This window comes from Puma concolor, chromosome E2 (assembly GCF_028749965.1).
Source record: "Puma concolor isolate L17-30 chromosome E2, mPumCon1.1.hap2, whole genome shotgun sequence".
NCBI classification, from domain to species: domain Eukaryota; kingdom Metazoa; phylum Chordata; class Mammalia; order Carnivora; family Felidae; genus Puma; species Puma concolor.
In genome coordinates, this window is record NC_141681.1 from 57,668,853 (window position 1) to 57,695,180 (window position 26,328).

Here is a 26,328-nt window from a genome sequence, read left to right on the forward strand (position 1 = left end):
TTGACCTGAGCTGAAGAGTCAAATGTTTAACTGACTTAGGACCCATGCACCCCTCCCTTGCAGTTTCTGTGAGGAAAACAAAGGCAAAAGAAATGTAGGTAAAATTAAATTGTCTTACAACTTACAACCCACTGAGAAATACTTAAGACTGGAAGAGGAAGATATTCCTCAAGGAATTTACAACTGTTTTAATGTTAGTGCTTTTCTAGAGGGGAAAAGCAAGCTTCCCTTGACAATAGCCAGACTTCCAGGATCCCGTGAGTCCTCTTTAACCTATGAAATCCCTTCAGAATCTTTATTCCAACCCCCCCAACTTAAAGTATATAATGAATGTCTCCTCACAATCACACTGCAGCTCATTCTTCCCACATGTCCCGTCCCTGTGCTTTAATAAGATCAGCCTCGTTCACCAAAAAGGTCTCAAGAATAGTTTCTTGAGCATTTATTTACTCCTGGCCCACCTCACATCAGTTTCCACTGGGCAATGAAGGCCCTCACCTTGTGTAGTAGATGTAATTAATGACTTATGGGAGTAGAGGTTCTAAATCAGTCAGACCTTCATCCCGTAGGTTTTTATTTCACTGCATAGTCATGACACAGACATACTCTTCTATTTACTTGTCTGTGTTTTCAGAAAGAAAAGTGACATAATTAATATGTTTGGGTGTCTTAAAATCCTGAAATACCATAGAGCACAAGTGATGATTGAAACAAAAGCTTTCAATGAGGGGCGCCTGGGTGGCTCAGTCGATGAAGTCTCCACTCTTGATTTCGGTGCAGATCATGATCTCAGTGTTCGTGAGATAGAGCCCCATGTTAGGCCACATGCTGACAGCAGGAGCCCTCTTGGGATTCTCTGTGTCTGTCACTCCCCTGAGCCTGCACTCTTTCTTTCTCAAAATAAATAGACATTAAATTGAAAAAAAGCCTTTCGAGGTGCCTGGGTGGCTCACTTGATTAAGTACCTGATTCAACTCACAGTTCATGAGTTTGAGTCCCACAACTCTCTTTCTCTCTCCCCCTCTCTCTTTTCACCCTCCCTTACTTGTGCCCTCTCTCTCTTTCAATAAAGCATAAATAAATTAAAAATCTAAAACAAAATAAAATATAAAAAAAAGGTTTCCAAGGACTATTATATTACGAGATCATTGAGTACTATGGTCAAGATACTATTTTTGAGGTACTGTATGGTACAAGATGGGATTTACTGAAATAGGACAGGGGCAGGACCCATGGGCAGAAAAAAATGTACTTTGGCTGCGTGAAGCTTGTATTTTCATGGGGGAGGGTAAGTGCACAGTGTTCAATCACAAAACTTTCTTTAAATTTCTACTTGTAAAACTACTTCTGCACGATTTCTCTGATGCTTATCATTCAGTTCAATATTAACAATTGATGAGACACACTAGCACTCATGTGACCCTTTAAAAAATCCAGCACCCAGAGGCACCTGCGTGGCTCAGTCACAGCCAGGAGCAGGCTTAGAGTCTCTCCCTCTCTCTGACTCTCCCCTTTTTACACCATGTTTGCCCATGCTCTCTCTCACAATATAAATAAACATGGAAAAAGAAAAATTGAATGCAGGAACCAGTCTGTATTTGATGCTCATCCAAACTATGCAGGCTCTAGGTCAGCCTTCTATGGTGAAGGGGAACATGTTTCTGTTTGTATCCGTCATAGTAGACTCAGAAAGAAAAACTGTTATATCATTCTATGTGTTTGTGTTGATAGTGTGAGTAAAAGACTTAAGCATTATCACCTACGACTAGATTGAGAAGTTTCAGGTCATCGAAGTGTTTTTTGTTTGGCCTTTTTTTTTTTTTTTTTTTTTTTTAAGTTTTGAGAGAGACAAGGAGGGGCAGAGAAAGAGAGGGAGAGACAGAATTCCAGGCAAGCCACACTGTCAGCACAGAGCCTGAGGTGAGGCTTGAACTCAGGAACCCTGAGATCATGACATGAACTGAAATTAAGAGTTGGAAACCTAAGGTACTAAGCCATCCAGGTACTTCTCTTGAAAACTTTTTCAGTCACTCTGATAATATTCTATTCTACCATGTTTAATGTTATAACTACTTTCAAAATGTATGGATGTGTGCATGGAATATATAAAAATAGATGAATTTTGTGTGCATATCTTATTTCCATCAGTTTTCTCAGGGTTTAACACCTGTTATGAACATTGATTTAGGGTCCTTGTGTATATTGACCTGTGTGTCATTTTAGATCAACTCTAGGTCAGTTAACCTAGATTAAAATCTGATCCATACCATGTACTGGGTGCTTAACAAATATTCACCAAAAATAGAAGAATAAGGTGTTTCTTATCTTAGATTATTATTATTTATTTTCCATGAATTTATGAGAAACTGTTTAATGCTCTCTACTAACCAGGAAATGCTTGGAAAGCCTTGTCACCTTTCTTGCTATTCTAGTAGAACTTATAATTGCTGTAAAACCCACTCAATTCCAAGTCCTCCAAGAGTTCTTGAATTTGAGTTCTATTTCATTATTGGAATATGTATCCCTTGGCCCATAGACTAATGCCTTGTTAGGAATGCAGACACCTACCCCATGCTATAACTCCTGAACAGTACCCTCATTTTAACAAGATCTCAAATGCACTGTTGTGAAACTATAATTCACATTAGAAGATGCTAAGTACATTTGTAACTCCCCAAAACTTCCCATTAGGAAATAGACACCACATGTACTGTATGATGGAAATACAGGATTCCAAAATGTGTATGCCTGTGTTGATGCCTTCGTTTTACAAATTCTCTTGAATAAACACAATATTTATAACGGTTCATACCTCAAAGTTAAAGAATATATTAGAGCATAATACTGTGTTCCAAATTCTGTTACTGCAGAAAGCAAGAAACTCATCTAAGCAGGAACCAGTTCTCCTAATATAACTGAACAAACAGGAATACAGTCCTTGGTGAATCACAAAAAAACTATACCAAGTGGGGATGTCAGACAAAGGAAAATTGATTTACAGGAAATAAGGAGATCACAGGGAATAATTTCCAAAGCAGAGACACAGAGGAAAGGGGAATAATTTCCTTTTTTAAAAAAAAATTTTGTTGGGGTGCCTGGGTGGCTTGGTCGGTTAAGTGTCTGACTTCGGCTCAGGTCATGATCTCATGGTCTGTGAGTTTGAGCCCCGCGTCGGACTCTGCTGACGGCTCAGAGCCTGGAGCCTGTTTCAGATTCTGTGTCTCCGTCTCTCTCTGCCCCTCCCCTGTTCATGCTCTGTCTCTCTCTGTCTCAAAAAAAATAAATAAACGTTAAAAAAAAATTAAAAAAAATTTTGTTTAAATTTATTTATTTTCAGAGACAGACTGAGTGGAGGAGGGGCAGAGAGAGAGGGAGAGAGAGAGAATTCCAAGCAGGCTCCGTGCTGTCAACGCAGAGTCTGATGCAGGGTTTGAACTCAGAAACTGTTGAGATCATGACCTGAGCTGAAACCAATAGTCGGATGCTTCAGCAACAGAGCCACCCATGCACCCTGGAATGCTTTCCTTTTATTTAGGGTTAGGGTGGATATTTATCAAAGGAGACTGGGGATAAGGTTGCACATGAGCCTTAAGAAAACAGTTCTACACATTCACTGTATGATACATAGTAAATGAGGTTTATACTCCTCCTTGGGTGGAGATTTTAGTATTATAATGAGGTAAAAGGGAGCTCCTGGGTGTCCCAGTCCCTTGAGCTTCCGACTTTTGATTTAGGCTCAAGTCATGATCTCATAGTCTTAAGATCAAGCCCCAAGTCAAGCTCCATGCTGAGCATGGAGTCTGGTGGGATTTCTTCTCTCTGCCCCACCCATACTTGTGCTCTCTCTCTCTCAGGGAATAAACTTAATAATATATATAATGAGATATAGGTAACTGTTCTCACTTCATGCTTACTCTAATGTTCATCTGCACAGATGTGAGCCAGGGGTTAAGGTCAAATTGAGACAATGGAAGCTCTTCCTCAGGGCAGTCATTACCTTTGTTGGATACTTTCTGTTTCCACCACAGGACAGTATGCCCATGGGGTGTTTTGCCTGAAGTAAAAGGTAAGGTGGAAAGAAGAGGTTAAGTAAACTGAGGGATAAGGTCAGTAAGCAAATGCAGGCAAGCAGTGGAATGTCAGATCGTGGGTTGTGGCTTGTGACATGAACTCCCTCTTGCATCTTAGGGACCATTTGAACTCCTCATGTGTCCACTTGGTAACTGTGGTATTTATTGCAGGGACTGCTGACCTTCAGGGATGTGGCTGTAGTATTCTCTCTGGAGGAGTAGGGATGCCTGAACCAGAGTCAGCGAGAACTGTACAGGGATGTGATGTTAGAGACCTATGGACACCTCCTCTTCTTGGGTGAGGATAACACCCTCCAGATTTCCCAAACCACACTCAGGTTTTGTTCCTTCCTTTGAAGACTGTCTCTTGGAATCTTCCTCTTTGCATGACTGGGATTCAAATCCCTACATAAGGGAAATAATTATGAGTTTGTAGATGTAAAGAAATATCTTCATGATGTTTCTTTCAAAGTTAGTTTTCCCTTCCTTAGACTAACATCATCATTTTTTAGATTAATGACAATTCTAAATATTGAGTGCCATAAAATGGTATTTCCATCTTCAATACCAATCTCTACTCGTTATGGTAGTGTAATACTGGGAAGTAGAGATCAAGATGTGAACCTTGGAAACCATCCTGGGTGTTCTAAAGGGGCTATTGGGCATTTTCCAGAATTGCACAATGTCCTCTCTACTGAGTCCAATACTGGATTGAAAGGTAGAATCTCCAGCAATACTCCTATTCCTTTTTTCTAGCATCCAGGTCTTGTGACAAAGCCAGACCTGGTCCTCTTTTTAGAACTTAAAAAGGAGTTCTGGGAACGGAAGAGAAAGGAGATAGTAGCTACACACCCAGGTAGGTGGGAATGAATGAAGCAGATGACAAAGGTGAGGTCCAAATGTGAAGGATGAAGACTGACCTTAAAACGTGGTTTGAGGAGCCCTCCTTGAATTGAAATTAGTTTTAAAAGGCCGGTTTCATGTCTCTTCCTCTCACAGTGGACTTTTGCTTTCCAACACATCATGCTCTTACATTCTCTAAGGATTGTCCTTCAGTTCCACTGTAGGTCCTTCACGTCCACAGTGAGGGCCTCCGTAATCTGATTGATTGGTTGTCCAATGCTTTGAGGGGGGGTGGTGGGAATCTCTGTATTTCTGAGGAAGTCTATGTTAATACATTTCTGAGTATTTGCCTTGTGTGAGAAGTGTGTCAGGGTACTGATGGACATATTGGGGGTTGGTGCCGAAATCCCGGAAACAATGGGGACAGATATCACATGCTATCTGTTTTCTGATATTATGGATGCTTTAATCTTAATCGTACTAAATTGACACCCACTCATTTCATCAGATAATAAAGCACCTCCCTAAAATGAGAAAATCTAACCCTTTATTTTACTTCAAAAGTTCAGTTTTGAGGGCGCATGGTTGGATCAATTGGTTAAGCATCTGACTTCAGCTGCAGTCATGATCTCACAGACAGTGAGTTTGGGGCCAGCATAGGCCTCTGTGATGACAGCACAGAGCAAGCTTGGAATTCGGTCTCCCTCTCTCTCTCTGCTCTTCCCCTACTTGGTCTTTATCTCTCTCTCAAAAAAAAAAAAAAAAAAACAACCTTAAAAAAAGTTCAGTTATTTGGTATTAACTAAAATAAGAGATTTCTATTCTACGTGTTCCATTCCTTAATGGTGAAATCATTTCAAGCACCTATTATTTTCCTAGAAATCCTACATGAATTAATGCCATAGGGGAGATAGGACATTTAGAATTTAAAACTCACAACCTATAATAAATCTCAGTTGTTACATTATTTCTTAATAATTGAATCATTTCATAATTTTGTCTTGTATAATATGAAGTTCCTGTGACTTTGTCATATATGTTTTCACTTTCTGAGTAGTTATATTTGAGATTACTTTATGATTTATTGGATCAAAAAATTGTTTAATTTTTTTTAATGTTTATTTTTTAAAAAATTTTTTTAACGTTTATTTATTTTTGAGACAGAGAGAGACAGAGCATGAATAGGGGAGGGTCAGAGAGAGAGAGGGAGACACAGAATCCGAAACAGGCTCCAGGCTCTGAGTGGTCAGCACAGAGCCCTACGCGGGGCTCGAACTCTGGGACTGCGAGATCATGACCTGAGCTGAAGTTGGCCGCTTAACTGACTGAGCCACCCAGGCGTCCCTTTATTGTTTATTTTTGAAAGAGAGAGTGAGTAGGGGAGGGCAGAGAGAGAGGGAGACACAGAATCTGAAGCAGGCTCCAGGCTCTGAGCTGTCCACAGAGCCTGACATGGGGCTTGAACCCACAAATTGTGAGATCATGACCTAAGCTGAAGTCTTATGCTTAACTGACTGAGCCACCTAGGTACTCCTAGATTAAAAGTTCTGGTATGACATGGATGTGTGCTCCATAAGAAATGAGGTAGATGATTAGTGAATTTCTTATATTTAGAAAAAAAGTTTTGATTATAAATGTAATTTTGCTTCAGGAAACATGAATCAGTCTTTTCTACTTTCCTCAGAATGTATCTGAATTCAATATAAAAAGGTTGTTTTTTGTTTGTTTGTTTTTATTTTTTATTTTATTTTATTTATTTATTTATTTATTTATTTATTTATTTATTTTTTTTAACTTTTTTTTTCAACGTTTATTTATTTTTGGGACAGAGAGAGACAGAGCATGAACAGGGGAGGGGCAGAGAGAGAGGGAGACACAGAATCGGAAACAGGCTCCAGGCTCTGAGCCATCAGCCCAGAGCCCGACGCAGAGCTTGAACTCACGGACCGCGAGATCGTGACCTGGCTGAAGTCGGACGCTTAACCGACTGCGCCACCTAGGCGCCCCTATTTTTTTTTTATTTAAAAAAAAAATTTTTTTTTTTTAACGTTTAATTATTTTTGAGACAGAACATGAACGGGGGAAGGGTCAGAGAGAGGGAGACACAGAATCTGAAACAGGCTCCAGGCTCTGAGCTGTCAGCACAGAGCCCGACGTGGGTCTCGAACTCACGGACGGTGAGATCATGACGTGAGCCGAAGTCGGCCGCTTAACCGACTGAGCCACCCAGGCGCCCCTGTTTGTTTGTTTTTATTTTTTTATTTTATTTTATTTTTTTTTCAACGTTTATTTATTTTTGGGACAGAGAGAGACAGAGCATGGACGGGCAAGGGGCAGAGAGAGAGGGAGACACAGAATCGGAAACAGGCTCCAGGCTCTGAGCCATCAGCCCAGAGCCCGACGCGGGGCTCGAACTCCCGGACCGCGAGATCGTGATCTGGCTGAAGTCGGACGCTTAACCGACTGCGCCACCCAGGCGCCCCTGTTTGTTTTTAAATAAAGTGCTTGTTGGCCTATTTACAATGCTGATGGTGTTTGCTTATTTAGAAATGAAAGTTTTTGGGACACCTGTGTGGCTCAGAGGGTTGAGCATCTGACTCTTGATTTCAGTTCAGTTCATGACCACTTCATAGTTTGTGAGTTCTAGCCCTGTATCCAGCTCTGCCCTGACAGCATGGAGCCTGCTTGGGATTTTCTCCCTCTCTCTCTGTCCCTCCTACACTCTCTCTCTCTCTCTCTCTCTCTCTCAATATACTTAATAAAACTTAAAAGAAAGGAAAGGTTTTTGTATGCTTGATTCTATGGATGGATTATACCCTTAAATTCTGTGTAAATGGAGATATCTATTAACATAATACACTTTTTCATGCCTTTTAACTGCTTCATTCATAAGAATTTTCATTAGAGCTTTTGATTTTAGTGAATATACATTAAAATTTTACTGTCCATGAAGACATGCCAATAATTCAAAATGTTCCTTTTCTTTTATGAGTACACAGTCACAGTTTAATATTATAGCTACATAGGTGCATCAGGGTGGCTCAGTTGGTTACGTGTCTGGCCCTTGATTTTGGCTTATGTCATGGTCTCATAGTTTGTGAGTTCAAGCCCTGTGTCAAGCTCTCTGCCAGCAGCACATATAATGGTTTGTTATACCTTTAAGATATTTTAAGTAATCCCTAAGGAAACCACAATGAAAATATGTACACAATAAATATGTACACCAATAAATAGATAATGAAATTAATTCTATTATTATGACAACTCATGTAGACATGAAACAACATTCACTGACCACTAACCCAGGAAAGAAATACACAGGATGATTCACAAAGTAAGCATGTGTAATATTTCTACATGCAAATACTTAGATAATTTTGTTGGCAGAGGGCATAAAGCTGATTCATATTTGAGTTACACTGATATTTTCTGAAAATGTAATGAGTTGAAAATTGTCACCCCATAACAAAATACACAGGTAAAAAACAAAACCACACCTAAAGTTGAGGTTGAAAAATAAAGCTGTGGAAAGTCCCATACAAAAGGAAGCACATTATTATGGAATTGCAAAACCAGAATAAGACAAAATATAAGCCAAAAACTTCTACATAAAAAAAGGTGAATTATTTAAAGGAAATCTATAATTTTATTTTTTATTTGAAGAGAGAGCACAAGGAGGGGAGGAACAGAGAAACAGAGAGAGAGAGAGAGAGAGAGAGAGAGAATCCCAAGCATGCTCTCCCCTGTCACTGCAGAGCCCAATGCAGGATTTGACTCCTAAAATGTGAGATCATGACCTGAGCCGAAATCAATAGTTGGACTCTTAACCAATTAAGCCACCACCCAGGATCCCCTTTGTCACTATGATTATAAATTGTTTCCTTTCTTTAAAATTTTAATGTTTATTTATTTATTTTTGAGAGAGAGAGAGACAGAGTGCAAACATGGGAGGGGCAGAAAGAGAGGGAGACACTGAATCTGAAGCAGGCTCCAGGCTGTGAGCTCTCAGCACAGAGCCCGACAGGGGACTCCCACTCATGGACCATGAAACCATGTCCTGAGCTGAAGTTGGACACTGGACCTACTGAGCCACCTAGATGCCCCTGTAGCTATAATACTAAACTCTGATTGTGTACCCATGAAAAAAGCAAACATTTGGAATTATTGGCATGTCTTCATGGACAGTAAAACTGTAAAGTATATTAATATCAACCATGGAAAGTTCTAATGAAAACCCTTATGAATTAAGCACTTAAAAGACATTATTACACAGAATTTAAGGGTGTAATCATTTCTTTAGAATCAAGCAAGCAGAAAACTTTCATTTTCTTAAGTTTTTTTTTCATGTATTTTGAGAAACAGAGAGAGAGAGTGGAGGAAGGGAAAAGATAGACAAGAGAATTCCAAGCAGGCTCCACACTGTCAGTGCAGAGCGGGATGTGGGGCTGGAACTCATAAACGGTGAGACAATGACCTCAGCTGAAACCAAGAGTCAGATGTGCAACACTCTGAGCCACCCAGGCATGCCAAAACTTTTCATTTCTAAATAAAGAAACACCGTCAATGTTGTAAAATATGCCAACAGTAAGTTTATAAAAACATATTTGGGATTAAATTCAAATACAATCTGAGTATGGTAGAAAGACTAATGATTCATTTTTCTTGAAGTGAAAATTCTCTGATTTCAGTTTTGTGTATAAGAAATATTAATTGTATTTATCTGACAGCAGAAAGTGAGATGATTTTACTTTTATCCATTACCTATCAGCTGTATCTTCAAATGATACCCAGAGCCCCCTTCCAAAAATGTGCAGACAAACTTCTTTCCAAAGAGTGTTAGTGGATAGATGTAAACATTGTGCCCGTGAGAATGGATGCTTAGTGATAGACTGGAACAGTGTTGGGGAGAGACAAAGGAAACAAAGATCTCATGGAGCACATATGCAAACAGAGACAACTGCCCATTATACAAGTCTCACCGCCCAAAACGGTGAAGGATTTAAAACATTTTGGAAAACCACCCTTTCTAAGATGGCTACTTCTGCAAGGCAGTTTGCTTCTATAGTCAAAGGCTCAAATCAAGTGGTCAAACAGACATATTTGCAGAACAAAAATTTGGAGAATCTGGAAAGTGACCTAGTCCATGCTGAAAATACTTCTTTGCACCATTTTGACAATAGGATTGCATTAACCTTTCAGTCAAATATTTCTGAAAGTCAGATATTGAAAAAGGAAGAAAAAAATGGTAAGTGTTATCCATTTGAGGGGTCCTTCCCTGAGCAGTCGACCTTACAACAAAACCACAGCATTTTCAATGAAAACAATTGCTCATTGCAGTGAATATGAGAAAATATTGAACCAGGATTCAAATGTTAATAAATATCTACGGACTCCTTTGCCAGGGAACCATTGTGACTGTACTAAATGTAGGGAAGTCTTTTATCAAAGCTCAAACCTTATTAGACAGAAGAGAATACATTTGGGAGAGAATCCTTCTGAATATACTGAGTGTGGGAAAATTCTTAACCAGTCCTCCAATGTTGGTGATCATCTGAGGAGTCCTGTGGGAAAAAACCCGTACACATGCAATGAACCTGGGAACATGTTTAGTCAGTCATCAAGACTTAATATCAATAAGACAATCCATGCTGGACAGAAAGGTTACATTTGTAAGGAATGTGGCAAAGCCTTCAACTGGCACTCAACACTAATTCAAAATCACCTAGTGCATACTGGAGAGAGACCTTACAAATGTGAAGAATGTGGTAAAACTTTTAAGTATGGGTCATTGCTAAATGGACACAGGAAAATCCATACTGGAGAGAAACATTACAAACTTAAAAAAGGTGGGATGGCCTTTACCCAAGACTCACCTCTTACTAAACACCACAGAATTCATGCTGGAGACAAATCTTTGGAATGTCAACAATGTGGCAAATCCTTTAACTGGCCCTCAAGCCTTATTCAACATCACAGAATTCATACTAGAGGGAGACCTTACCAATGTAAAGAATGTGGCAAGACCTTTTTTTGGCCCTCAGGCTTTAATCGACATTCCAGAATCCATACCGGAGAGAAACCTTACCAATGTAAAGAATGTGGCAAAGCCTTTAAGTGGCACTCATACCTTAACATCACAGAATTCATACTGGAGAAAAACCTTACCAATGTAAAGAGTGTGGCAAGGCCTTTACCTGCACCTCAGATCTTACTGGACATCACAGAATCCATACTGGAGAGAAACCTTACAAATGTCAAGAATGTGGCAAGGCCTTTAGCCAGCAATCATCCCTTATTCAACATCACAGAATGCATACTGGAGAGAAGCCTTACAAATGTCAAGAATGTGGCAAGGCCTTTATCCATCACTCAAAGCTTACTGAACATCACAGAATCCATACTGGAGAGAAACCTTACCAATGTAAAGAATGTGGCAAGGCCTTTAACCAGCCCTCAGTCCTTACTAGACATCACAGAATCCATACTGGAGAGCAACCTTACCAATGTAAAGAATATGGCAAGGCCTTGAAACAGCTCTCACACCTTAACCAACATCACAGAATCCATACTGGAGAGAAACTTCACCAATGTAAAGAATGTGGCAAGGCCTCTAAATGGTCCTCATACCTTACTCAACATATCAGAATTCATACTGGAGAGAAACCTTACCAATGTAAAGAATGTGGCAAGGCCTTTAAGAACTATCCACAGCTTACTCGACATCACAGAATCCATACTGAAGAGAAATCTCACCAACGTAAAGAATGTAGCAAGGCCTTTAGCCAACAGTCACACCTTATTAAACATCACAGAATTCATACTGATTGAAACTTTACAAATGTAAAGAATGTGACCAGGTCTTTACCCGACCCTTACAACTTACTCAACATCACAGAATTCATACTTGACAGAAATATTAACAATGTAAAGAATGTAATAAGGTCTTTAATCACTCTTCAAACTTGAGTCATTATCACAGAATTCATACTGGAGTACATCTTCCAAATTTAAGGAATTTGAAAAATGTTTTGTGGACTGCTCACCCCCTACTTTACATTGGAAATTTTACACTGGAATATAACCATTGAATACTAAAGCATGTGGCCAGGTGTTTAAGCAATGCTAAACCCTGACTCCTGACCAGAGAAGGTATACTGGGGAGGATTTTGCAAATATAAGAATTTGGTAAGCTTACAAATAAGAGGTGAAGCTTTATTCTGTATCACAGAATTCATACTGGAGAGAAACTTTAAATGTGAAGAATGTGGTAAAACTTTTGTGACTACTGAACCCTTCTCAATATCTCAGACTTTATACTGAGGAGAAACATTACAGAGGTAAAGAATGTGTCCAACCAAAGCTGGAACTCACAACTTGTTCAAGATCATAGCTATCTTTCAGGAGAGAAACTAACATGTAGAGAAAGTTGCCATGCTTTTAAGTGGAATTGAATCCTTAATCAATATCCCAAAAAACACATGAGATTAAATCCTACAGACCTAATGAATGAGGAAAGGCCTTCATAGTAAAGAACACTTTAGCCAACACCAGACAGTGCATAAAAGAAGGTAACTTGAAAGTTATAAATATTTAGAGAAATATTTAATTGAGCATCCAATGTCAATAAATGTCACAGAATTCACAGGAGAAACTACTACATGGGTCTCTCTATTTAGACATACATCAAAATACTGATGATAAGGAATAATACAAAGTTAAACATAATGTATAGGCTGTTATGCCTCAAAAGATTAAATGGATCAATTATTTTTTTCAATATATGAAATTTATTGTCAAATTGGTTTCCATACAACACCCAGTGTTCAACCTAAAAGATGCCCTCTTCAATACCCATCACCCACCCTCCCCTCCCTCCCACCCCCCATCAACCCTCAGTTTGTTCTCAGTTTTTTTTTTTTTTTCAACGTTTATTTATTTTTGGGACAGAGAGAGACAGAGCATGAACGGGGGAGGGGCAGAGAGAGAGGGAGACACAGAATCGGAAACAGGCTCCAGGCTCTGAGCCATCAGCCCAGAGCCCGACGCGGGGCTCGAACTCCCGGACCGCGAGATCGTGACCTGACTGAAGTCGGACGCTTAACCGACTGCGCCACCCAGGCGCCCCTGTTCTCAGTTTTTAAGAGTTTCTTATGCTTTGGCTCTCTCCCACTCTAATCTCTCTTTTTTTTTTTTCTTCCCCTCCCCCATGGGTTTCTGTTAAGTTTCTCAGGATCCACATAAGAGTGAAAACATATGGTATCTGTCTTTCTCTGTGTGGCTTATTTCACTTAGCATCACACTCTCCAGTTCCATCCATGTTGCTACAAAGGGCCATATTTTATTCTTTCTCATTGCCACGTAGTACTCCATTGTGTATATAAACCACAATTTCTTTATCCATTCATCAGTTGATGGACATTTAGGCTCTTTCCAGAATTTGGCTATTGTTGAGAGTACCGCTATAAACATTAGGGTACAAGTGCCCCTATGCATCAGTACTCCTGTATCCCTTGGGTAAATTCCTAGCAGTGCTATTACTGGGTCATAGGGTAGGTCTATTTTTAATTTTTTGAGGAACCTCCACACTGTTTTCCAGAGTGGCTGCACCACTTTGCATTCCCACCAACAGTGCAAGAGGGTTCCCGTTTCTCCACATCCTCGCCAGCATCTATAGTCTCCTGATTTGTTCATTTTGGCCACTCTGGCGTGAGGTGATATCTGAGTGTGGTTTTGATTTGTATTTCCCTGATAAGGAGCGACGTTGAGCATATTTTCATGTGCCTGTTGGCCATCCGGATGTCTTTAGAGAAGTGTCTATTCATGTTTTCTGCCCATTTCTTCACTGGGTTATTTGTTTTTTGGGTGTGGAGTTTGGTGAGCTCTTTATAGATTTTGGATACTAGCCCTTTGTCCGATATGTCATTTGCAAATATCTTTTCCCATTCCGTTGGTTGCCTTTTACTTTTGTTGATTGTTTCCTTTGCTTTTTTTCTTCATGAGGTCCCAATAGTTCATTTTTGCTTTTAATTCCTTTGCCTTTGGGGATGTGTCAAGTAAGAAATTGCTACGGCTGAGGTCAGAGAGGTCTTTTCCTGCTTTCTCCTCTAGGGTTTTGATGGTTTCCTGTCTCACATTCAGGTCCTTTATCCATTTTGAGTTTATTTTTGTGAATGGTGTGAGAAAGTGGTCTAGTTTCAATCTTCTGCATGTTGCTGTCCAGTTCTTCCAGCACCATTTGTTAAAGAGACTGTCTTTTTTCCATTGGATATTCTTTCCTGCTTTGTCAAAGATTAGTTGGCCCACTTTTGTGGGTCTAGTTCTGGGGTTTCTATTCTATTCCATTGATCTTTGTGTCTGTTTTTGTGCCAATACCATGCTGTCTTGATGAATACAGCTTTGTAGTAGAGGCTAAAGTCTGGGATTGGGATGCCTCCTGCTTTGGTCTTCTTCAAAATTACTTTGGGTATTCGGGGCCTTTTGTGGTTCCATATGAATTTTAGGATTGCTTGTTCTAGCTTTGAGAAGAATGTTGGTGCAATTTTGGTTGGGATTGCATTGAATGTGTAGATAGCTTTGGGTAGTATTGACATTTTAACAATATTTATTCTTCCAACTCATGAGCACGGAATGTTTTTCCATTTCTTTATATCTTCTTTAATTTCCTTCATAAGCTTTCTATAGTTTTCAGCATACAGATCTTTTACATCTTCGGTTAGATTTATTCCTAGGGATTTTATGCTTGGTGCAATAGTGAATGGGATCAGTTTCTTTATTTGTCTTTCTGTTGCTTCATTATTGGTGTATAAGAATGCAACTGATTTCTGTACAATGATTTTGGATCCTGCGACTTTGTTGAATTCATGTATCAGTTATAGCAGACTTCTGGTGGAGTCTATCGGATTTTCTATGTATAATATGTCATCTGCAAAAAGTGAAAGCTTAACTTCATCTTTGCCAATTTTGATGCCTTTGATTTCCTTTTGTTGTCTGATTGCTGATGCTAGCACTTCCAACCCTATGTTAAATAACAGCAGTGAGAGTGGACATTCCGCTCGTGTTCCTGATCTCAGGGAAAAAGCTCTCAGTTTTTCCCCATTGAGGATGATGTTAGCTGTGGGCTTTTCATAAATGGCTTTTATGATGTTTAAGTATGTTCCTTCTATCCCGACTTTCTCAAGGGTTTTTATTAAGAAACGTTGCTGAATTTTGTCAAATGCTTTTTCTGCATCGATTGACAAAATCATTTGGTTCTTATCTTTTCTTTTATTAATGTGATGTATCACATTGATTGATTTGCAAATGCTGAACCAGCCCTGCTGCCCAGGAATGAATCCCACTTGATCATGGTGAATAATTCTTTCTATATGCTGTTGAATTCGATTTGCTAGTATCTTATTGAGAGTTTTTGCACCCGTATTCATCAGGGATATTGGCCTATAGTTGTCTTTTTTTACTGGGTCTCTGGTTTAGGAATCAAAGTAATACTGGCTTCATAGAATGAGTCTGGAAGTTTTGCTTCCCTTTCTAATTTTGGAATAGCTTGAGAAGGATAGGTACTATCTCTGCTTTAAATGTCTGGTAGAACTCCCCTGGGAAGCCATCTGGTCCTGGACTCTTATTTGTTGGGAGATTTTTGATGACTGATTCAATTTCTTCGCTGGTTATGGGTCTGTTTAAGCTTTCTGTTTCCTCCTGATTGAGTTCTGGAAGTGTGTGGGTGTTTAGGAATTTGTCCATTTCTTCCAGGTTGTCCAGTTTGTTGCATATAATTTTTCATAGTATTCCCTGACAATTGCTTGTATTTCTGAGGGATTAGTTGTAATAATTCCATTTTCTTTGGTGATTTTATCCATTTGGGTCCTTTCTCTTTTCTTTTTGAGAAACCTGGTTAGAGATTTATCAATTTTATTTATTTTTCAAAACACCAACTCTTGGTTTCATTGATCTGCTCTACTGTTTTTTTTTAGATTCTATATTGTTTATATCTGCTCTGGTCTTTATTATTTCTCTTCTTCTGCTGGGTTTGGGGTGTCTTTGCTGTTCTGCTCCTAGTTCCTTTAGGTGTGCTGTTAGATTTTGTATTTGGGATTTTTCTTGTTGCTTGAGATAGGCCTGGATTGCAATGTATTTCCTCTCAGGACTGCCTTCACTGCATCCCAAAGCGTTTGGATTGTTGTATTTTCATTTTCGTTTGTTTCCATATATTTTTAAATTTCTTCTCTAATTGCCTGGTTGGCCCATTCATTCTTTAGTAGGGTGTTCTTTAACCTCCATGCTTTTGGAGGTTTTCCAGACTTTTTCCTGTGGTTGATTTCAAGCTTCATAGCATTGTGGTCTGAAAGTATTCACGGTATGATCTCAATTCTTGTATCCTTACGAAGGGCTGTTTTGTGACCCAGTATGTGATCTATCTTGGAGAATATTCCATGTGCATTCGAGAAGAAAGTATATTCTGTTGCATTGGGATGCAGAGTTCTAAATATATCTGTCAAGTCCATCTGATCCAATGTATCATTCAGGGCCCTTGTTTCTTTATTGATCCTGTGTCTAGATGATCTATCCATTGTTGTAAGTGGAGTATTAAAGTCCCCTGAAATTACCACATTCTTATCAATAAGGTTGCTTATGTTTGTGAGTAATTGTTTTATATATTTGGGGGCTCCCATATTTGGCGCATAGACATTTATGCCTGTTAGCTCTTCCTGATGGACAGACCCTATAATTATTATATAATGCCCTTCTTCATCTCTTGTTACAGCCTTTAATTTAAAGTCTAGTTTGTCTGATATAAGTATGGCTACTCCAGCTTTCTTTTGACTTCCAGTGGCATGATAAATAGTTCTCCATCCCCTCACTTTCAATCTGAAGGTGTCCTCAGGTCTAAAATGAGTCTCTTGTAGACAGGAAATAGATGGGTCTTTTTTTTTTTTTTTTTTTTATCCATTCTGATACCCTATGTCTTTTGGTTGGCACATTTAGTCCATTTACGTTCAGTGTTATTATAGAAAGATATGGGTTTAGAGTCACTGTGATGTTTGTAGGTTTCATGCTTGTAGCGATGTCTCTGGTACTTTGTCTCACAGGATTCCCCTTAGGATCTCTTGTAGGGCTGGTTTAGTGGTGATGAATTCATTCATTTTTGTTTATTTGGGAAGACCATTATCTCTCCTTCTATTCTAAATGACAGACTTGCTGGATAAAGGATTGCCGGCTGCATATTTTTTCTGTTCATCACATTGAAGATATCCTGCCATTCCTTTCTGGCCTGCCAAGTTTCAGTAGAGAGATCCGTCATGAGTCTTCTTGGTTTCCCTTTATATGTTAGAGCACGTTTATCCCTTGCTGCTTTCAGAATTTTCTCTTTATCCTTGTATTTTGCCAGTTTCACTATGATATGTCTTGCAGAAGATTGATTCAGTTATGTCTGAAGGGAGTTCTTTGTGCCTCTTGGATTTCAATGCCTTTTTCCTTCCCCAGATCAGGGAAGTTCTCAGCTATTATTTCTTCAAGTACACCTTCAGCACTTTCCCTCTCTCTTCCTCCTCTGGAATACGAATTATGCATAGATTATTTCTCTTTAGTGCATCACTTAGTTCTCTAATTTTCCCCTCATAGTCCTGGATTTTTTTATCTCTCTTTTTCTCAGCTTCTTCTTTTTCCATAATTTTATCTTCTACTTCACCTATTCTCTCCTCTGTGTCTCCAATCTGAGCTGTGGTCATCTCCATTTTATTTTGCAGCTCATTAATAGCATTTTTTAGCTCCTTCTGGCTGTTCCTTAGTTCCTTGATCTCTGTAGCAATAGATTTTCTGCTGTCCTCTATACTGTTTTCAAGCCCAGCAATTAATTTTATGACTATTATTCTAAATTCACTTTCTGTTATATTGTTGAAATCCTTTTTGATCAGTTCATTAGTTGTCGCTATTTCCTGGAGATTCTTTTGAAGGGAATTCTTCGTTTTATCATTTTGGATAGTCCCTGGAGTGGTGCAGAACTGCAGGGCACTTCCCCTGTGCTGTCTTGAATAACTTGTTTTGGTGCGTGGGGCCGCAGTCAGACCTGATGTCTGCTCCCAGCCCACCGCTGGGGCCATAGTCAGACTAGTGTGTACTTTCTCTTCCCCTCTCCTAAAGTGGGATTCACTGTGGGGTGGTGTGGCCCATCTTGGCTACTTGCACACTGCCAGGCTTGTGGTGCTGGGGATCTGGTGTATTAGCTGGGTGGATCAGCAAGGTGCACAGGGGCAGGAGGGGTAGGCTCAGCTCGCTTTTCCTTAGGTGACCCGCTTTGGGAGGGGCCCTACGGCACCGGGAGGGAGTCAGACCTGTTGCCAGAGGGATAGATCCGCAGAAGCACAGCGTTGGGTGTTTGCTCGGTGCAAGAAAGTTCCCTGACAGGAACTGGTTCCCTTTGGGATTTTGGCTGGGGGATGGGAGAGGGAGATGGCACTGGTGAGCACCTTTCTTCCCCGCCAAGCTGAGCTCTGTCTGTCATCTGGGGCTCAACAACTCTCCCTCCTGTTGTCCCCAGCCCTCCTGCTCTCCGAGCAGAGCTGTTAACTTATAACCTTCCAGATGTTAAGTCCCGCTTGCTGTCAATACACACTCCGTTTGGCCCCTCCGCTTTTGCCAGCCAGACTCGGGGGCTCTGCTTTGCCAGTGGGCTGCCCCTCTGGCCTGGCTCCCTCCTGCCAGTCCGTGTAGCACACACCGCCTCTCCGCCCTTCCTACCCTCTTCTGTGGGCCTCTCATCTACGCTTGGCTCCATAGAATCCGTTCTGCTAGTCTTCTGGCGGTTTTCTGGGTTATTTGGGCGGGTGTGGGTGGAATCTAAGTGATCAGCAGGACGCGGTGAGCCCAGCGTCCTCCTACGCTGCCATCTTCCTCCAGCTAACTCTAAATGGATCAATTTTTGCATGGCATCATTAATATCAGTGTGTGCTTTGTTTTTTCCCCCACCTCAACCCTATCTGACCCTTGTGACTAGCAAATACTAATATATTTCTACTCTCAAATTACTTCCAAAATTCATTTATTGTGAGTGGTTTCAGAAAATTATGTGGCTGATGTTGATGCATCAAAGATACAACATGCCCTTCTTCATTTGGTGTGACTCGTGTGTCATTTCCCATGGAAGATGAAGGACAACACAATACACAATATATAAAGAAAATCTCCATGGAGATGCTGTTTTTGGTGAAGACATTGATGTCAGTTCTCATGACACAGGTGTTGAGAACATCATTCTTTTCCCCATATTAAAACTAAAAATCTTTAAAGAAATTTTTTTTATTGTTTATTTATTTATTTTTTTTTGAAAGAGAGAGAGACAGAGAGCAAGCAAGGAAGGGGCAGAGAGATAGGGAGACACAGAATCGGAAGTAGGTTCCAGGCTCTGAGCTCTCAGGACAGAGCCTGACACGGGGCTCGAACTCACCACGAGATTATGACCTGAGCTGTAATCAGTCGCCCAACTGACCGAGGCACCCAGGCGCCCCAAACTAAAAATCTTCTTGAATATTATGGAGAAAATAATTTCCCAACTGGTCTTTAAGGAAACAAGAGGTGGCACTGCAGTGAAGCACTGGTATATCTTCATCACAGCAATAGTTAGAGAATGTCAGTTGGTGTGGTTGAAATGATGAAATCTTCTGGGATATTAGAGCATAACCAACTCTACCACAATGCATACAATTACACATACACATGTTTAAAGAATGACCTCAGGCTGGGAAATTATGGAAGTGTCTATTCCCAGTCATTTTATCAACAAATACTTTCTGAAGGCTTGTATTCTAGACTTTGAACAATGGTTATAGAGTGGATTTGAAATGCATAACTTAGTCTATGTGTGAACTTAATACATTTTCATTACTAAAACATAATTGTCTTTAATGATGTGTACCAAGTGTTATCCCAATACCAACGTTAACCTATCTTATATTATTTAATGTTGTAGGAAAGGGATAGAAAGTAAGAAAATGTAAAGATCTCTTTCCAGTGTAAGGTGGGAACTCGAAGTGGCTCCCTTTTGAAACTCCGAAGTCACAGGCAGCTCTTGGTGGCATCATCTGATGAATAAATGTCATGGAAATAAGGAATTGGCAAATGTGGTGAGTTTCTGAGGATTCACGAAATGCTATTTAATCTTTATGACTTAATTGAATTTCCGTGTGTTACTGAGAAGCATGATAATGATTACCGTGACTCCCCACCCCTTGATCAGTGACAGTTATGGAGGCAGGCATATTGGATGATGTAATCATTGTGGGCATAACTTTAAAATGTCACATGTTACAGTAGATATTGGAGATGATCCTCAAAGGGCCTAGACGCACCAGAATACGTTCAGAGATAGGGACCTGATGAGATTTATTAGAAAGCCATAATATTTGAACTGTTTTAGTTCTTGGAAGCAGGAGTTGTAGAAAATCTAAAGTCTCATAGCAAGCAGGGAGTTTTAAGGGGGGAGTCACAGAACTACTCAGCATTGATAGGTAGGGGAAACAGTGCTACAGTCCTGAATGATTCTCGATATGATCCTAAGACTTGCTGGCATCAGAAAAGGCCACTATCTACCACAGTCAAGCATGATCTTCTAGTAACATCAGGTTCCTTCTTTCCCCAGCATCAGTGGTCTGTTGAAATCTCAAGGAAGCCACTATTAGTCAAGCCATAAGCTAGAGAACAGAGATCAGTGAGTTAGATGTATGTACCCATTACAGTATTTGGAACAGTTCTAGTCTGAGAAAGCCTGTATTTGGAACATAACATAGATACATCATTAAGGCAGTGTTTGCTGAGCTTTTACTCTGTGCACACACACAGGTCACATGGTGTTGTGGTGGGTACCTCAGGAACATGTATGTGAGTTAATCATCATACTTTAGTACTTGAAAATAGGTGTCCCATATTTCCCCCAGAATATAGATGCTGTGTCCTGCCTTTCTGTTTACTTTTCTTTCAAAACATGGATTGCATAAAAGAGCTAAATATGGTTTGGAAGAATATACAAAAGCATGAATTGGAACCTCATGGGAAGTTCTCACTGTTGACCAAGAGTCAAATAGCATGAGGTAAACAGGAGAAAATCAAATTTAATAGTATATGTATGGAGACTCCACAAACACAAGAAAATTGCAAAGAAAGGAAAAGGAAGGTATATATGTCTTGGAAGAGGAGACAAGAAGGAGAAGACAGTGGAGGAGGAGAAGAAGGAATAGGAGGAGGGAAGAATCAGAAGTCTAGGGCCTCCAAGGGAAAGAATGTAATTCACAGGAAGATGAAAAAGTAAATATTTGGTAAGCAATTATTTTCTGGGCCACTCTGAGACAATAGGACAGAAACCTTTGTTCACAAAATCCTTAGTGGGTTCCTCCCTGTCGACCATACCTAGCTTCTATCCTAATGTGGTCATGTATGGTGATTGCTCTCATCCTGGGCAGCTTTTCTATGTATATTATTTTTAGAGAGTGGGGAAAAGTAAACATTTTTCATGAAATCGCTTAATTTTGATTGCTTATTAACTCTAATCTTCCTGCCAAAGTGGTCCATCATAGAGAAGCCTGGGTGTAGCTCATAGAAACTGGAGGATATTTTGTTGAATTAAATAAGAATTGCACAGAAAAAAAAAATACTGTATGGAATCACATGGAGTCTGAACTAAGTCAAAATCAGGGCACCTGGGTGTCTCAATTGGCTAATTGCCAACTTTGGTTCAGGTCATGACCTTGTGGTTCATGAGTTCCAGCCCCGTTGGGCTCCCGGGCTTACATTGTGGACCTTGCTTGGTATTTTTCCTCTCTCCTCTCTCTCTGCTATTCCCCACTCATGCTTTCTCTAGTTAACTTTCCTTCAACTTGAAGCACAACTGTTACATTCTTGAGACTTGCAGAGAATGACATTCCTCTAGGAATTCCCAAGTGCCTTAATTTAATGCTTTTTTAGAGGTAAAGAGACCCTTTGCCTTGACAATAGCCAGACTTGCAAGATCCTATTCATTTTCTTTAATGTATGAAAATTTCTTTAGAAACTTTGTCTTTACTCCCTAGATTAAAAGTATATAATCAATGTCCTCTCAAAATGACTGCGTAGGTCTTCCTGCCCAGGAGACTACATGCTTTATTAAAAACTGCTTTTTGCACCCAAACATCTCAAGAATACTCCTTGGCCCCTCCAAGCCCATATCACATCTGTTTCCACCGGTTAAGGAAGGGCTCACCTTTCTGTTGTTAGGATATTGACTGGTGGGAGTGGAGATTCTATATCATCCTTCCACCCAGCATGTTTTAAATTTATTTCACATCAGAATTTCTATAGATCATGTCTTCTGTGAACAGAGATCATTTTGTTTTATCTTTTCCACTTACGATGCCTTTAATCTATTTTTTTCTTGCCCAGTTGTTCTGAACAGACTGTGCATTGCTGTGTTGAATTGAAATGGTGACGTGACTTCATTACCTTGTTTCTGTTCATATGGGAGAAGCTTTTAGTCTTTTATTATGGAATATGTGAGATTTATTTTATTATGGAATATGTGAGATTTCAGCTTTCCGTACATAAATGGCTTTTATCAGGTCGTGGTTGTTTCCTTCCATTCCTGCTTTATTGAGTATTTCTAACCATAAAATTATGCCCAATAAGCTCACGTCCTGTTTTGCATCACTTAATATCATGTCATTTTGATCTTCATTGTTTAATGTGCAGTTTTAAACAGATGGTTATCCATGTGCTGAAACACCCTTGAATTTCAGGAAGAATTCCCACTTGCTTATGGTTTAAAATACTATTTTTTAAATTATTTTCTTCATCTCTACTTACAATGTCTTCCTATGTTTTGATAACTTATTAATGCTGGTGTCACAGAGAGTGTGTTCTTAATCTCCCTTCTCTTACTCCTTGGAAATGTTTGAGGAGATTTGAATAATTTTCTCATTCAATGTTTGTATGGATTATCCAGTTCATTCATCTGGATAAATACTTTTCCTTTTGGGGAAGTTTTTTGTTTTTGTTTTTGATTTTAATTAATTTTTTATCATCTACCTAGTATATGTAGATCAGTGGAGATTTTTAAAAATATTTCTTCACAAGGGGGTCCAGATAGGTTCTATATTTCTGAAATTTATTCTCATTTTTCAATATCTATCTTGGCATGTAATTCTCTACTGTCACCTCTTGCAATATATTTATCTCAATGGTATCAGTTATACTGTGCCTGCCTTCAATTCTTCACTTTGATTGTAGTTGTCTTCTTTCTCCCTTTCCTTCCTGATTTAGTTAAAGGTTTGTCAGTTTTCTTCATTTGTTCTGAAAACCAAGTGTTTCTATTCTTTATATTTTCCTAGTTTTGCTGTATCCTACTTTGTTCATTTCTGCTTTATGTTTGAATTTCCTTCTTGCTGATAATTTTGGGTTCATATGGTATTTGACCTGAGTATTTGAGGTAGAAGAAAGTGATTTGTGCTATGGCAAAATACTATAGCATTATCTATTATGCTATGTGGTCAGTGCATCATGTGCAAGTTTATGTGTCTATGGAGGAATGATGTTCTCATGATTCCTTCTCAGCCACATTGCTGACATTCTCTGAGTGATTTTATGGATGTAGATTAGATGTCAGCACATTCTGTGAGAGTAATAAGTGGAATTTTACCTCTCTGTTATTTGATATCTTTCAGCTGTAACTTCCCATGGCACCCTGAGCTTTTTGACAATATCGTGCATAGAAGCTTCTTGTCAACACATGTCAATGAGTAGATATAAACCTAGTGCCCTTGAGAATTTACACTGAATGATAAACCAGGACAATGATGGGAAGAGTGAAGTTTATCAACAGTATCAGGAAGGCCATACCCAAATTGAGACAACTGTGTGTAATGAGAATCTCGCTGCCCAAACTGGTGAAGGATATAAACCATTTTGGAAAACCTTCCTTTTAAGTCCGGTACTTTACTAAAGCAGTATGTTTCTGTCAACAAAAGCTCAAATCAAATGGTGGAACATGCATACCTGTAGAACAACTATTTGGAAATCTGAAAGTGACCTAGTGCAATGTAAAATGTTGTTCTGAAGGATGGTGATGGTGGTCTTTGCTGGGAACCAATAGTAAACTCACAAAAGAAGAAAGTAAGTGGTAACCTCTTCCCTGGAAACTAAGCAAGAGTTGTTTGTGTTGAGTCAGATGGTGGCTATGGGGGGCTCAAGTGTGCTGTGTCTGCATTCGCTCTTGAGGTGCTACTAATTATGGGTCTCGGGGAACATCATCTGCACTAACAAGGAACTGGTGAAAGATTCCAGCTCATTCATGGACCCCATTCCAAACTTACAAAATCACGGTTTCTTTTATGGGCCCTGGAGACCACATGATTTATATGTACATGAAAACTTCAAAGCACAGAACTGCTTATCAGCCTAGGTTTACAATAAACATCCCTTGGTGAGTTTTAGGAACCAGCATCACCTCTGCCCTCTGCCAGAGTCTGTCTGTTGATCAGGGTGAGAGCACCGGTGCTGCTTTAACTATGAGCTCCAGGTGATTCTCAGATGAGACCAGGGTAAGGCATGAGGATTCGCAAACTACTTGGGAGGGTTGCATTCGCCTTTCAGTAGAAGAGATGATGATAAACTGTTTGGCGTGGACTTGGAAGGGGCAGGTCAGTGCAGCCCATGTTCCCTGAGCTATGGCATGATGTGTGGCTGTGAGAGGGGAGGACATCTGAAACCCGTTAGGAGAAACTCACAGGTAAATGTCCACACAGGAGCTCAGTTTTCCTGAATCTTTCCTGTGACAAAGTCAAGAAGAAGGGGGCGTTTTCTGAATTTCAAGATTCTTATGCTTTTGAGGTGATAAGAACAGGTGAAGAGGCTGTCTGAGGCCTTTAAAGTCCTACAGATGTGATTTCTTCATATAACATCACACCAGAAAGCACTCAAGAGGAGAAAGGAGAGGAAGAAATGGCTGTTTCTGAGGTAAATTTGGTCAGGACTTAGCTTAGAAGCTGTGTCCTCATTACTTAATGAAATGCCATGTTTTTAGAGTTTGCAAACGTTTACTTCTCTACCTGGGTCTGCCTAATAAATATGTTTGGACTAGTGTTTATCCCTTTCATGATAGTAAAATTCAGCTCCTTAGGACATTCCTGTGTTAGATCCTAGAGTCTTCTCTCCATTCTCTACAACCAGGCTTTCTATATAATATGAGGAATTCCTGCCATGAATTCATGACCTGCAGATTATTGAAAATAACATTTAGGTGACAGATCATTATCGGAATGTGTTGCTACCCAAGTTTCTCATGGGAGATATGTCAGGTTTGAGGACCCCAGTAAAGGACGAGATTATATATTCATGTTCTGTCTGTGTGTGGCACGAGTTCTATGTAAACTGATTAAGAACCTGAACAACCAGGGCGTCCAGGTGGCTCAGTCAAGCAATGCAATCTTGTTATCAGCTCAGGTCATTATCCCACGGTTTGACTGAGCCCTGTGTCAGGCTGCTCACTGTCAGAAGAGCCTGTCTGGCATATTCTCTCCCTTTCTCCCCTGCCCCCATTCACTCTTGCTCAAAATAAATAAACTTAAAAAACACACACACACACAAAGCATGAAAGGCAAATCAACTAGCTTTGGGGCCCAAATAAGTCGATGTTCTGAAAAAGAGCTTTGCTGTCTAGATTGTTTCAAAGACTTACTATTTAGAAGGCATTAAAAACTAGAGGACATGGGAAGAATCTGTGACTTGAAATTTGCAAAAATCTTCTATATTTTCATGATTCATATCCTCGTATGATTTCGTTGCTGTTTTTTCTTCCTTTGCAAACTCTATCAAATCAATGATGAGTCCGTCTACATGCATGAAGCCCCTGATATCAATTTGTCTCACTACAGCTGATGTTAACATTGTTCACATGGATCAGGGTCTCTGACAGATTCCCCCAGAAAATGAAGTCTCTTTCTTTTGTTTACTAGAGATCCTGGTCTTTGCAAATAAAGGTTTTATATTGGTCCTTGTTCCAGAATTCATGATCCCAAAGACCACCAGGGAGCCGAGTCCAATGCAAAAGCAAATAGCCTTTATTCAAGCTAGCTCCAGCTCAATCTCCTACCTGCACTGACACAGTGGTGAGATACCAGAGAGAGAGAGCGCGCAAGTTTCAAAAAGCACAAAGGTTTTATAGGGACCATGGCCTTAGCTGATTGGCTGGGGAAGGGTCATGGACTCAGCCGATTGGCTGCCAAAGTGTGGTCCCAGATCAGCAATTCTCAGCGTCACCTGGAACTTGTTAAAAATGCAAATGTTGGGCCTGGTGGTCACAGACCTACTAAATCAGAAACTCTGGGGGTGGGGCTCAGCAATCTGTGTTTGAACAAGTCTTCCAGGAGATTCTGATGCACCTGAAGTTTAAGAACCACTGTGT

General features: G+C 39.8%; 1 protein-coding gene and 1 long non-coding RNA gene across 2 annotated transcripts in view; both read left to right on the plus strand.

Annotated features, from left to right (window-relative positions):
- The window catches only part of LOC112850878 (uncharacterized), a 37,740-nt gene that overhangs the window by 1,814 nt on the left and 9,598 nt on the right, over positions 1-26,328 (plus strand). Inside the window, exons 2-3 of the long non-coding RNA XR_015245042.1 lie at positions 4,242-4,368; positions 4,827-4,926. This is a non-coding gene — a long non-coding RNA (uncharacterized LOC112850878). The remainder of the gene's footprint in view (positions 1-4,241; positions 4,369-4,826; positions 4,927-26,328) is intronic.
- Positions 10,293-12,397, plus strand: LOC112850877 (uncharacterized). Its single transcript, XM_025914396.2, is given in 2 exon segments — positions 10,293-11,041; positions 11,044-12,397. Coding segments are annotated over 2 exon segments (1,224 nt in total). The 5' UTR covers positions 10,293-10,515; the 3' UTR covers positions 11,742-12,397.